This window comes from Pecten maximus, chromosome 4, assembly GCF_902652985.1.
Source record: "Pecten maximus chromosome 4, xPecMax1.1, whole genome shotgun sequence".
Classification (NCBI taxonomy): domain Eukaryota; kingdom Metazoa; phylum Mollusca; class Bivalvia; order Pectinida; family Pectinidae; genus Pecten; species Pecten maximus.
In genome coordinates this window covers 11,866,012-11,878,026 of record NC_047018.1, presented here as the reverse complement: position 1 = coordinate 11,878,026, position 12,015 = coordinate 11,866,012, and the positions used below count along the sequence as shown (strand labels likewise).

The 12,015-nt window shown below is 37.1% G+C and overlaps 1 protein-coding gene across 2 annotated transcripts in view; it reads right to left on the bottom strand.

The window, feature by feature from the left end:
- Positions 1 to 1,841: 1,841 nt before the first annotated feature.
- LOC117325244 (E3 ubiquitin-protein ligase Rnf220-like) overlaps positions 1,842 to 12,015 on the bottom strand; it is a 68,068-nt gene continuing 57,894 nt past the window's right edge. Inside the window, exons 8-15 of one of the 2 annotated variants that reach the window (XM_033881343.1) lie at positions 10,579 to 10,675; positions 9,937 to 10,023; positions 7,534 to 7,574; positions 6,775 to 6,853; positions 4,895 to 5,000; positions 4,514 to 4,588; positions 3,418 to 3,897; positions 1,842 to 3,349 (exon numbers count right to left, since the gene is read on the bottom strand). In XM_033881343.1, the coding sequence (XP_033737234.1) occupies positions 3,826 to 3,897; positions 4,514 to 4,588; positions 4,895 to 5,000; positions 6,775 to 6,853; positions 7,534 to 7,574; positions 9,937 to 10,023; positions 10,579 to 10,675 (557 nt within the window). In that variant the 3' untranslated portion in view covers positions 1,842 to 3,349; positions 3,418 to 3,825. The remainder of the gene's footprint in view (positions 3,350 to 3,417; positions 3,898 to 4,513; positions 4,589 to 4,894; positions 5,001 to 6,774; positions 6,854 to 7,533; positions 7,575 to 9,936; positions 10,024 to 10,578; positions 10,676 to 12,015) is intronic. The other variant, XM_033881345.1, reaches the window with a different exon arrangement.

Sequence of the window (12,015 nt, the reverse complement as noted above, 5' to 3'; positions counted from 1 at the left end):
CTACTACACAGATACAGACGCCGTTGCTCAACCAATCATTTCTATAACTACTACCCAGATACAGACGCCGGTGCTCGACCAATCATTTCTATAACTACTATCCAGATACAGACGCCGGTACTTAACCAATCATTTCTATGACTACTATCCTGATACAGACGCCGGTACTTAACCAATCATTTCTATAACTACTATCCAGATACAGACACCGGTACTTAACCAATCATTTCTATAACTACTACCCAGATATAGACGCCGGTGCTCGACCAATCATTTCTATAACTACTACACAGATACAGACGCCGGTGCTCGACCAATCATTTCTATGACTACTACGCAGATACAGACGCCGGTGCTCAACCAATCATTTCTATAACTACTATCCAGATACAGACGCCGGTGCTCGACCAATCATTTCTATGACTACTACGCAGATACAGACGCCGGTGCTCAACCAATCATTTCTATGACTACTACCCAGATACAGACGCTGGTGCTCAACCAATCATTTCTATAACTACTATCCAGATACAGAAGCCGGTGCTTAACCAATCATTTCTATAACTACTATGCAGATATCGACGCCGGTCCTTAACCAATCAATTCTATAACTACAATCCAGATATAGACGCCGGTGCTCAAACAATCATTTCTATAACTACTATCCAGATACAGACGCCGGTGCTTAACCAATCATTTCTATAACTACAACCCAGATATAGACGCCGGTCCTTAACCAATCATTTCTATAACTACTATCCAGATACAGACGCTGGTCCTTAACCAATCATTTCTATAACTACTATCCAGATACAGACGCCGGTGCTTAACCAATCACTGGTAGCTAATCGTGACCATGCGATTGTCACGAGAAAAATTAAGAAGCAGAGTAGATTAGCATGTCGGGTATTGCTCCTGAATTTCGAGAAAGGGCCAAGTGACGTGGATCAACACTGGTCTACCGTAAAAGTTACGACTTTATGGGATTCTTGCATCACGTGCAATCGAAGTAAAAAATTAACGAGAGGTGGCCCCTAAAATTCACCCATGGCATAACGTATACGTATAGTGTGTATCATCCAGGCTACTGAAGGGAACCAATACGGGAATTAGCTTCCAATTTCTATCGAAATGACATGAATTCTGTGTTCAACATACGTATGCATACAGCTTTTTACAACCCATATGGTACCATTTTCCTGCTTCCGTGTGATTAATCTATAGCTGTCAATTACAATGGACAGAATCAAAAGTTAGCGAGTTTGTTGCGGATATGAAGTTATATTTTGAAACCAACCACTAATTGATGACCATGAAACCATCGTGGTTATTTCAATTTCATTAGCTCACCTGTCCGAAAGAGCTTATGCCGTGGTAGGGCGTCAACTTTTCCCTTTAAATAACTTTTTCTCAAAAATCAAGAAGCTTAGGGTCATGACACTGGTCCAGAAGCATGTGGCATAAAGGGCTACCAGGTTTGTTCAAATTAATCACCTTCATCTACTTTCCGGAAATATTAAAATCCTAGGGGGTATACCTGTATGTTATGTACTAGTTACCGATCGGAAACAATGGCCAATTGTTTAAACAGTTCATTTAAAACTGCAGAACAGGCATCTTCGCTAGCCAAGGCTTCTGATTAGGTTACACTCCAAGAACGTTCGTGTAGTGTAACGTAATCATCCTCTCTTTAGAGAATCACTTTGCCTGAAAATGTGTGTGTGTGTGTGGGGGTGGGGGGGGGGGGGGGGGGGGGGGGGGGGGGGGGCATACTTTCGAAGAAATAGATTGCGACTAACATGCCACATATGTTTTGACCAAACAAAAAAGACAACATTACAATCGGTACAATGAGATGTTTATTCCGAGTACAAATTCACAACCTAATATGTTGGTAACATCTCCCATATGTTCCTAAATTTGATAACACTTTGATTGATAACATGAAGGACACACCCGGATTACAACAAAGACCTATTCTCCAGGACTAGGAACCTATCTATTCTCACCAGCATCAGGTCACCAAGGTAACAAATAACCAACGGCTCACACATATACACACTCGCTCAATTTTCAGATACAATTTTTATTGTAAATTTTCCTTTTCACAAATTCATTCAACAAGCAATTTATCTTTACAACATTAATTCCAGCTAAAATCTTTTCTTTCTTGAAAATTACATATTTCCTAACAAATCAGATTTCATATAACAAACACACAGGCATAAATAAAAAAAAACCCAGCACAAACAATGAGTTTATTAGAACTTAGTCTGGCTCAGACTTGATTGCTCACCAAGATCACAATCTTTTATTGAAATTGATTTGAATTCCTAAAATGTAGTTCAAGAAGATTTCCCATGTTTGTAATGTATGCATTCAAAGTACAATAATCAAAACTGTATCACAATAATTATACAAGGTCAAAGAAAATTGTGTAGTAAGAATCACAGAAAAAACAGATAATATGAAATAATTAAGTACATACATTTGTCTAATTAAAGACAAGGGCAGAACGTCATGTTTTTGGAAAAAAAGATATGTATACATGTATATACTTTATCAATGTTAGAACCATGATTAGAACACCTATGGTTTTTGAATTTCGAGGGAAAGGGTAAGTAAGTTGTAATAACTTGTGTCCAATCTCTTTGATTGATATCTGATGAAATATGTTTGTACCAGTTGTCACAAGCAGTCTTCACAAACATCTATGAAACAATGCAAAAGAACTGAAAAGGGGACCTTTAACCTTTGAACCTTGACCACTGACCACCACAATATGACCAGGTGTAGATGTTATGTTATTATGGTGTAAATATAAACTGTTGAGGGGATCTCAAGATATGTCGTTGATTTGGAATGGGAAGTGACGGGACAGTTGGACAAGGTAACACTATACACCTGTGCATAAATTGACAGATGCTGCACCGTACCATAAGCTCAGAGGAAATTGTGCCTGGTCAGGCCAAAAGATCGAGGAATGATTTGTCATTTAATTACAACATAGATAATTTTTTTCAAAAAGCACTCATATAGTTTATATATACAATTTCTGACAAAGTCTATAAATTAAAGCTAAATTAAACCTTGAATTGCAGGAATTAAAGGTAATCTCCAAACAAAAACTGTTGGTAACCATCAGTTGCCTACAGGCTAATACCGCTGGTCACCTCCAGCCTAATACCACTGGTAACCGCTGGTCGCCTCCAGCCTAATACCACTGGTAACCGCTGGTCGCCTACAGCCTAATACCACTGATAACTGTGGGTCACATGTCTAGTACGTTGGTAACCGTGGGTCATTAAGGGTAACCCCCAGCCTAATACCACTAGTAACTGTGGGTCACCTCCAGCCTAATACCACTAGTAACTGTGGGTCACCTCCAGCCTAATACCACTAGTAACTGTGGGTCACCTCCAGCCTAATACCACTGGTAACCGCCTGTCACCTCCAGCCTAATACCACTGGTAACCGCTGTTCACCTCCAGCGTAATACCACCGGTAATCGCTGGTCACCTCCAGCCTAATACCACTGGTAACCGCTGGTCACCTCCAGCCTAATACCACTGGTAACCGCCGGTCACCTCCAGCCTAATACCACTGGTAACCGCTGGTCACCTCCAGCCTAATACCACTGGTAACCACTGGTCACCTGTCTAATACTACTGGTAACTGCTGGTCAGCACTTTATGATTGTGACTTGATAGGAAGTTATATCACTGTATAAGTTATAACAGAATCAGTCAATTTTGTCCATGTAAAAGTGAGTGTCCAAATTCCCCACAAGTCAAGGTCATGGATACACCAACCCATCACAGATGATCAAAGATAGATACGCCGCAGATCCCCTGGGGCAGTGATCATATTACATTGAGGACACAGCTTTTTCGCACCCTGAAAATAAAAAAAAAAAAATTCACATTAAAATGAGAATTCTAATACAATGATCTAATAAGGTTTGTAGGAATAAACTTTAATAAGTTGATTAAAAGAGATCCCAGAGAGATCTTGGCACCCACTATTGAATGATTGTTATCTGTCCAGTATGAAACAATAATCTTTTCTCTACTTCCCCTCTACCCCTTAATCATTTGATAATATGGGAAACCTTCATATGCAAACTAAGAAAGATCTAAGAAGAACTTTCTGAGATATATTGGTAAGAAGTTTTAACTGTCAAAATCCATGACGGCCACCTAAAGGCCATTTTGATTTCCAATTCAAAATATTTTTCCTGTACTTTTCAAGAAATAACCATTACAAACATCTACAGTTAGAATAAAAGATGGCCCTCATTTGACCATTTTATTTTCCTTATCCGACTTAAAATTAAAAAGACACAACTAGGGACCAAGGAATAGCAAGGATTGTTTACGGAGAGATGTAGGGCGATTAGGATAGCCAACTATCTGACGACAGTGGGCTAAAAATACCTTCCTATCAAGTAGACTTCGTAAAACAATCCAGAGTAGCTACAGTTAGAGAGACTACTGTAACGGACCATACGTACCAGTGTGTGGAGCCAGCACCCCTCACAGTGGACATGCCAGCACTGGATTGAGGTAAGGGGTTTGTTATAGGACTCCTGCAGAAAACAACAAACAAATTTTACAATCTACACACAAAATTACAGGGCTAGGTGAGTAGTACATACCTTGATAATGATGTCATGAACATCACTCAGTTAATGGTACAAAAGTGATATCGACTGTGTGTAAAATATCACAAAATTATCAAAAATGTAGATTTACAAATTATATAACATCATTTGTCTACTACTCAACCTTCACACAAAAAGATGCAAGCAAATAAAAGAAGTCACCACTTGATACACATTACATTATGTCGTGAAAATCACAAAAAAAGCTACAATGCGCTTTTCCACACTTACCATACATATGAGACATTTTGGGATTTCTTTCTTTGTTGTTTCTTTAGACTTTAACCTCGCCTTGAGAGCCTCAATAACCTCAGCTGCTGAACCCTCAATGTCCATGCTGTAACCCAACCAATAACAAGGTCAGAAAACAAGGTTACTTCCCTTTAATCACGTCCACCATAACAGTAGGCATTTCATATTAACCATTACTTCACAAAAATACTGTATATGACTTTTATTTACTGGTAGCATGTCATAAACTTTTACAAGGAGATTTACTGATTAATCTTATTATCTTATGAATCTATCTTAAGAAGCTATCAAACCATTTGTAATACATCCATGTAGATGTTGATTTTTTAAAGAAACACAAGTTACCTGCACGGAACTTTTGTAAAACTAACAAAAAGGAGAAACACTCCTAATTCCTCAATAACCATTGACCGTGAAGCATGACCTAAATACTTTGAAATTTTCTTAATGACCTTAACTACAGACTAATAATCATAACGTTTGATCCAGTAATTATCATCACTGATGTTTACCTGTGTAGTTGAGTACCAGTAATTATCATCTCTGTTTTTTACCTGTCTAAGTGAGTACCAGTAAATATCATCTCTGTTGTTTACCTGTCTAGGTGAGTACCAGTAATTATCATCACTGATGTTTACCTGTGTAGTTGAGTACCAGTAATTATCATCTCTATTGTTTACCTGTTTGTGTGAGTACCAGTAATTATCATCACTGTTGTTTACCTGTTTGAGTGAGTACCAGTAATTATCATCTCTGTTGTTTACCTGTTTGTGTGAGTACCATTAATTATCATTTCTGTTGTTTACCTGTTTGGGTGAGTACCAGTAATTATCATCTCTGTTGTTTACCTGTTTGTGTGAGTACCAGTAATTATCATTTCTGTTGTTTACCTGTTTGGGTGAGTACCAGTAATTATCATTTCTGTTGTTTACCTGTTTGGGTGAGTACCAGTAATTATCATTTCTGTTGTTTACCTGTTTGGGTGAGTACCAAGATTTTCAAGGTTTTTCAAGATTTTATTGGTTCACTCATGACATATATACATATGTAACAAGAGGTCATAAAGGGGAAAAAGAGAACTATTGGATGGACAAAGTAATCAATAGACAAATCAAGATAAATCATACAAATCATGAATTATTCTAATGTTCTTTACACACTTAAAAGCTTAATTACTCTTTGGATAAAACGACTTACTTTACTTAACAAACCTGAATTACATATAGAGAACATTCCTTTCATTTTGTCACAATTAGGATTAATATAATAATTTATATTTTGGTATATAAATTGCTCGTAGTGCTACTACAGAATCATTTTTACAGACATATAGATAGTGGTACTCATCACCAACACAGTTTGTACAGAGAGGACATAACCTTTCCTCGCGAGGAACGTTATTCCATCTCCCTGTCTCTATAGGAAATTTTAAATTAGAAGTTCTAAATTTACACAAATATCTTCGGTCGTTATGATTCAATTTCAATAGGTATGGTTCAAAATTAAACTGAGATTTATACAAAGAATATACTTGTCCTCGCGAGGAGCTATCAATTTCATTAAACCATTTTTGAACAAATTGATCTTGAAGTCTTTGTTTAATGATTATTTTAAGATATTCTCTATTACTTGTACAAGAATGTTGAAGTAACCATATATCATTAAAACCAGTATTGTTCAATATGTCTCGTATATATAATAACCATCTAGAACTAAATACTGAATCCTGATGTAACTTGTACATTAATTTATACATTGTAGTAGATAATTTCATTTCGCCTGTTATGAGTTTATGCCAAAACATAATCATTCTTGTTTTTATTTCAATAATACCAGTAATTATCATTTCTGTTGTTTACCTGTTTGGGTGAGTAGGAGAACTGCCCGGACTGGAACTGATATTACCCTCCATCTCCATGGTTTCGTGAGCACTAGATACTGTGTGACAAGAATTTTTTTTTAACTGCTTGACAAGAAAATTATTTCTTTTAAAGTAAACCCAGATTTTCAGTCTTTAAATAATTCATCAAAAGCAGACTTGACAGCTGAAGCTAACACATACTATTACCACGTGAAATAAAATTTGAGATTTATCTTTAAAAAAAAGTGATATTTTAGAATAATATTTTTGAGTATACCTGTCTTAGGTTAATGAGGTTAGTAGTAGTCTAGGTAAAAAATTACTCAAAAACTATTAATATAATCCTTGATCAAATAACTTTCCAAATATGAACAAAAGATCCCAAAAGGATTTTTCCACCCACCATTGAAAGTTCTTAGTAAGTTCTTTGTAAAATTGATCTTTTCTCTTTTCCTCATATTTACCTCTTGACATATAGTGTTGACATATGTAGTGTTGACATATATATAGTGTTGACATACATATTTTGTTGACATACATATTATGTTGACATTTATTTAAGATAGAAGGACATACAAGAGACAGTGGGACAATTTCAACAGCCCATCATCTGATAACGTTGGTCTAAAAATATGGTGTTCCTTTAGTAATTTCTTTATAATATCATCAATGAGTTATCTCCCTTGCCAATACAAACAAGATTATATACAAGTTATTTCCCTTTGAATGCCATTCAAAACAATGAGATAATACTTACCATTGCACTGTGAAGTAGATGGATCACCTGGTGAAATATTTCTGCAAAGAGAATAAAGATATTCTATGAAACAGGACAATTGGGCAAATTAGTCCCTACAGGTTGTGAAATTATATGCCAAGAATGCACAGGTTATGAATTTGCATAAAAAATTAATTCTATACAAGTAATGTTTGATGAACCAATAATATTGGATAATTGCTTTAAGTGGTATTAATGTGAATGAATATTAAATATTACAATGAACAAATTTAAGAATATCACTTATTTCAGTAGACAAGATAAGGTTCATACCAGTGAACCCATGTTCCAAGTAAGATCAACCCATGCCAGAAGTAAGAAGTTCTGGTGACAAGATATCAAGCCAGAACCTTTTTTTTATATTTTGATGTAGGTAAAAGGCTAAAATACAGGTCAACATGACCTACTTTTAAAACATAACACTATCTGACCTAGGTGAATTCAAGCCCTAAGCATGAAGTTGTGATAAATGGTGTAGGAGATACAACATGGACAAGCTTTTTCTTTGATGAGGGTCAAAGGTCAAAATGTAGGTCAGAGTGACTTAAGTTTTTTTGATACATGACACACAGTCTCACCAAAGTGAACCCATATCTCAAGTATGAATTACCAGTAACAGGGTGAAATGGAACCCAGAAAAGAAAGCAGAATGACAGATGGACACAACACAAAACTAGTCTAGTCCCCCCATCCCTAGGGACTGATATAATGGGTATAGGAGACTGATGTAATCTTAGATCCTTTGATATTGCAGCTTGTTTGTCCGATTCTATAAACCACAGACCCAGTAACATCAGTAAAGAGTTGTCATTGTCTATATAAACACTACACACTGAACTATATCAGGGACATTGCTACCAACAGCCTCTGTAAGTGTCCCCAGTATCAAAGCAACCAGGTACATCAATACCACACTTTTCTTGTCATACTACTTTCTAGGATTCTACTAAATGTCAAAGTTTGGTTGCTTTGATCTCCTTTACAAAGGTACGTAAAGGTAAGGAGCTCAACACGCCTGGCTTTAATGTTTCCTTGTGTTACAATCTTCAGACCATACAGTGATGATGCAATACTCTCGAGGAAAAGTACATATAACCACCTCAGTGCAAAGCCAAAAACTCTTACATGAAAGTTTTAATATAAACAAGTACTCATTGACCAGCATTTGAACAACACTCCTTAAACAGTATCAACAAACCCTTTTCAGTACAATGATGTGGGTATATCCACCTTAACTCCTCTACCTACATGTATATTCTATAACTCCTCTACCTACATGTATATTCTAAGCTACAACCTTGCCAGAGTCTCTAGCAACCCAAAGTGCTCTCAAGAACTTAAAGACAAACCAACCAGTACCTTTAACCAACAACACTATCCTCCAGTAACCCTGATCCTATAACCACCTACAATGTCCATAACCTACTACTAACCTCAGTAACCATGATCCTATAACCACCTACAATGTCCCTAACCTACTACTAACCTCAGTAATCATGATCCTATAACCACCTACAATGTCCCTAACCTACTACTAACCTCAGTAACCCTGATCCTATAACCACCTACAATGTCCCTAACCTACTACTAACCTCAGTAACCATGATCCTATAACCACCTACAATGTCCCTAACCTACTACTAACCTCAGTAACCATGATCCTATAACCACCTACAATGTCCCTAACCTACTAACCTCAGTAACCATGATCCTATAACCACCTACAATGTCCCTAACCTACTACTAACCTCAGTAACCATGATCCTATAACCACCTACAATGTCCCTAACCTACTAACCTCAGTAATCATGATCCTATAACCACCTACGATGTCCCTAACCTACTACTAACCTCAGTAACCCTGATCCTATAACCACCTACAATGTCCCTAACCTACTACTAACCTCAGTAACCCTTATCCTTTAACCACCTACAATGTCCCTAACCTACTACTAACCTCAGTAACCATGATCCTATAACCACCTACAGTGTCCCTAACCTACTACTAACCCCAGTAACCCTGATCCTATAACCACCTACAGTGTCCCTAACCTACTACTAACCCCAGTAACCCCGATCCTATAACCACCTACAGTGTCCCTAACCTACTACTAACCTCAGTAACCCTGATCCTATAACCACCTACAATGTCCCTAACCTACTACTAACCTCAGTAACCATGATCCTATAACCACCTACGATGTCCCTAACCTACTACTAACCTCAGTAACCATGATCCTATAACCACCTACGAAGTCCCTAACCTACTACTAACCTCAGTAACCATGATCCTATAACCACCTACAATGTCCCTAACCTACTACTAACCCCAGTAACCATGATCCTATCTAAGATGAAGATAGTGCCTGAACCTGAACTCACCTTAATACTGCACCCCTAAGAGCCTTTCTCTCCAGATCTTCTGAAGGCTCATCGGAACGGCAGGGTAGAATGTCTCCTTCATTAAATCTGGATCAAGTCAAGGGACATAACTCACCACGGACCTACTCTAATGCCTATTTCTCTGTATATAAGTGTAAAGATAGGTAAGTACATATGACTCTTTTTATGCCTGAGAATGTCAAACAAGGCTATCACAGTTAAAGTATCACTTTACAAAAAAAAAAATAATAATAAAGTAGGGTCTCTGCAAGAATTTCAAAGATATGTTTTAAAACCTCAGTTGATAGCCTTTTGAAGAATAGTTGTTGCTTCAAATATGTATCTTGCACACAATTGGATGAAAGTTTCTTGCAACTGAAACAGGAACACCAAGTAGAGAGCAATTGACCTATGTGACCTTGAACAAAGGTCACTAATACACCAAGAGGAGACCAACAGTATCATGTCACACAGGAATTTTATGAAATAATGCAATCAACAAACATTTAAATTTGATATAAAGATGCTGATAAAGAGTTCAGAAAATGTGCTTAAATCTAATATGTCATTGACAACAAATTACTTATGCCTTGGCTATATTGGTAGATAGTATCAGGTAGCGACAAACTAAGAAAAAGATACTGTGCAGTTCCGTACTGTTCCGAGTCATCTCCATCCACATTGAGATCAATATCCTCCTCCATGGATTTCTTTAGATTCATCACCTGGAATCCTGTACCTGCAAGAAAGGTGTAAAAACACATTATACCTGTGATTTGTACCTATAACTTACACATTGTACCTGTGATTTGTACCTATAACATACACATTGTACCTGTGATTGGTACCTATAACTTACACATTATACCTGTGATTTGTACCTATAACATACACATTATACCTGTTTTTTGTACCTATAACTTACACATAACACCTGTGATTTGTACCTATAACTTACACATTATACCTGTGATTTGTACCTATAACTTACACATTATACCTGTGATTTGTACCTATAACTTACACATAACAAATGTGATTTGTAGAAATTATCATCAAAGAACATTTATTTAGAACCTAAATTCAAGGTGAACAAAGTTCTAGGTCAAACCTCAGAGGTCAATATTATTGCTGCTCTGTGGAGTTTGTGCGTGTGGCTTGACAAAGGGATGAGAGTACCTCATCAAAAGGCCCCAATTAATAGTTTGGTCTGACATAGGGATGAGAGTCCCTTATCAAATACCTCAATTATCTCACTACACAGACTCTTTGCTTGTGTGTAGGCTGATGGCCATGTTGACTCAGTGTCCCGGCAATGTTTGATTTAGTAAGGGGAATGCAGCCACAGTGTTGATCTCTCATGATTGAAATTGTAAATGATGATGATATAATACAGAGATTTGAAACATGGAATACTTTTTTCCAGAAAGATAAAAAAACTGGTATTTAAATGGATGAGATATTAAAATGTCTTCGGAGTTGATCCTGATTTGTGTTGGCAGATACAGACTTGACTAAACATTGCTTGTTTGTCTATGACAGTTGATAAGCACAGAGCCATTCACTGTAGTTCTTATCCTAAGTTCTGTTCTAGTTCTACAAAGTCACCATTTAGACGGTGCCTAAGGAGGATCAGTGCTGTAGGAGGGATCTAACTAGGTATACCCTGCTCTACAAACCTGTGTAACGGTATACATTGTCAATACATTGGGCATGAAGAGAATCATTACAAACAAGAGACCCATGGGCCTTAACCTGAGTTTTGAAGAATTTCAGTTAACTTGACCCTTTTTGGTCCCGCTCAACAGCCCAGGGGGTCAGTCAGGGCCAATATATGCCTACCATCAACCTGTTATCCCATGCTGATAATATTTACAACATCAGAATGAATTCCAACAGAAATCAAACAAATATTAGTCAAAAATGTGATTTCACTATGTAAACTATAGTAAAGTAATCCCCTCCCCAGGGGCAAACGTGAAACACCAGGGTCAAGAAATTTGCAATTTTGGTAAAGCCCCTTAAGACCCTTCTATCTATGAAGAGTATTTGATTCGACCTTATTTGGGCCTTGAGAAG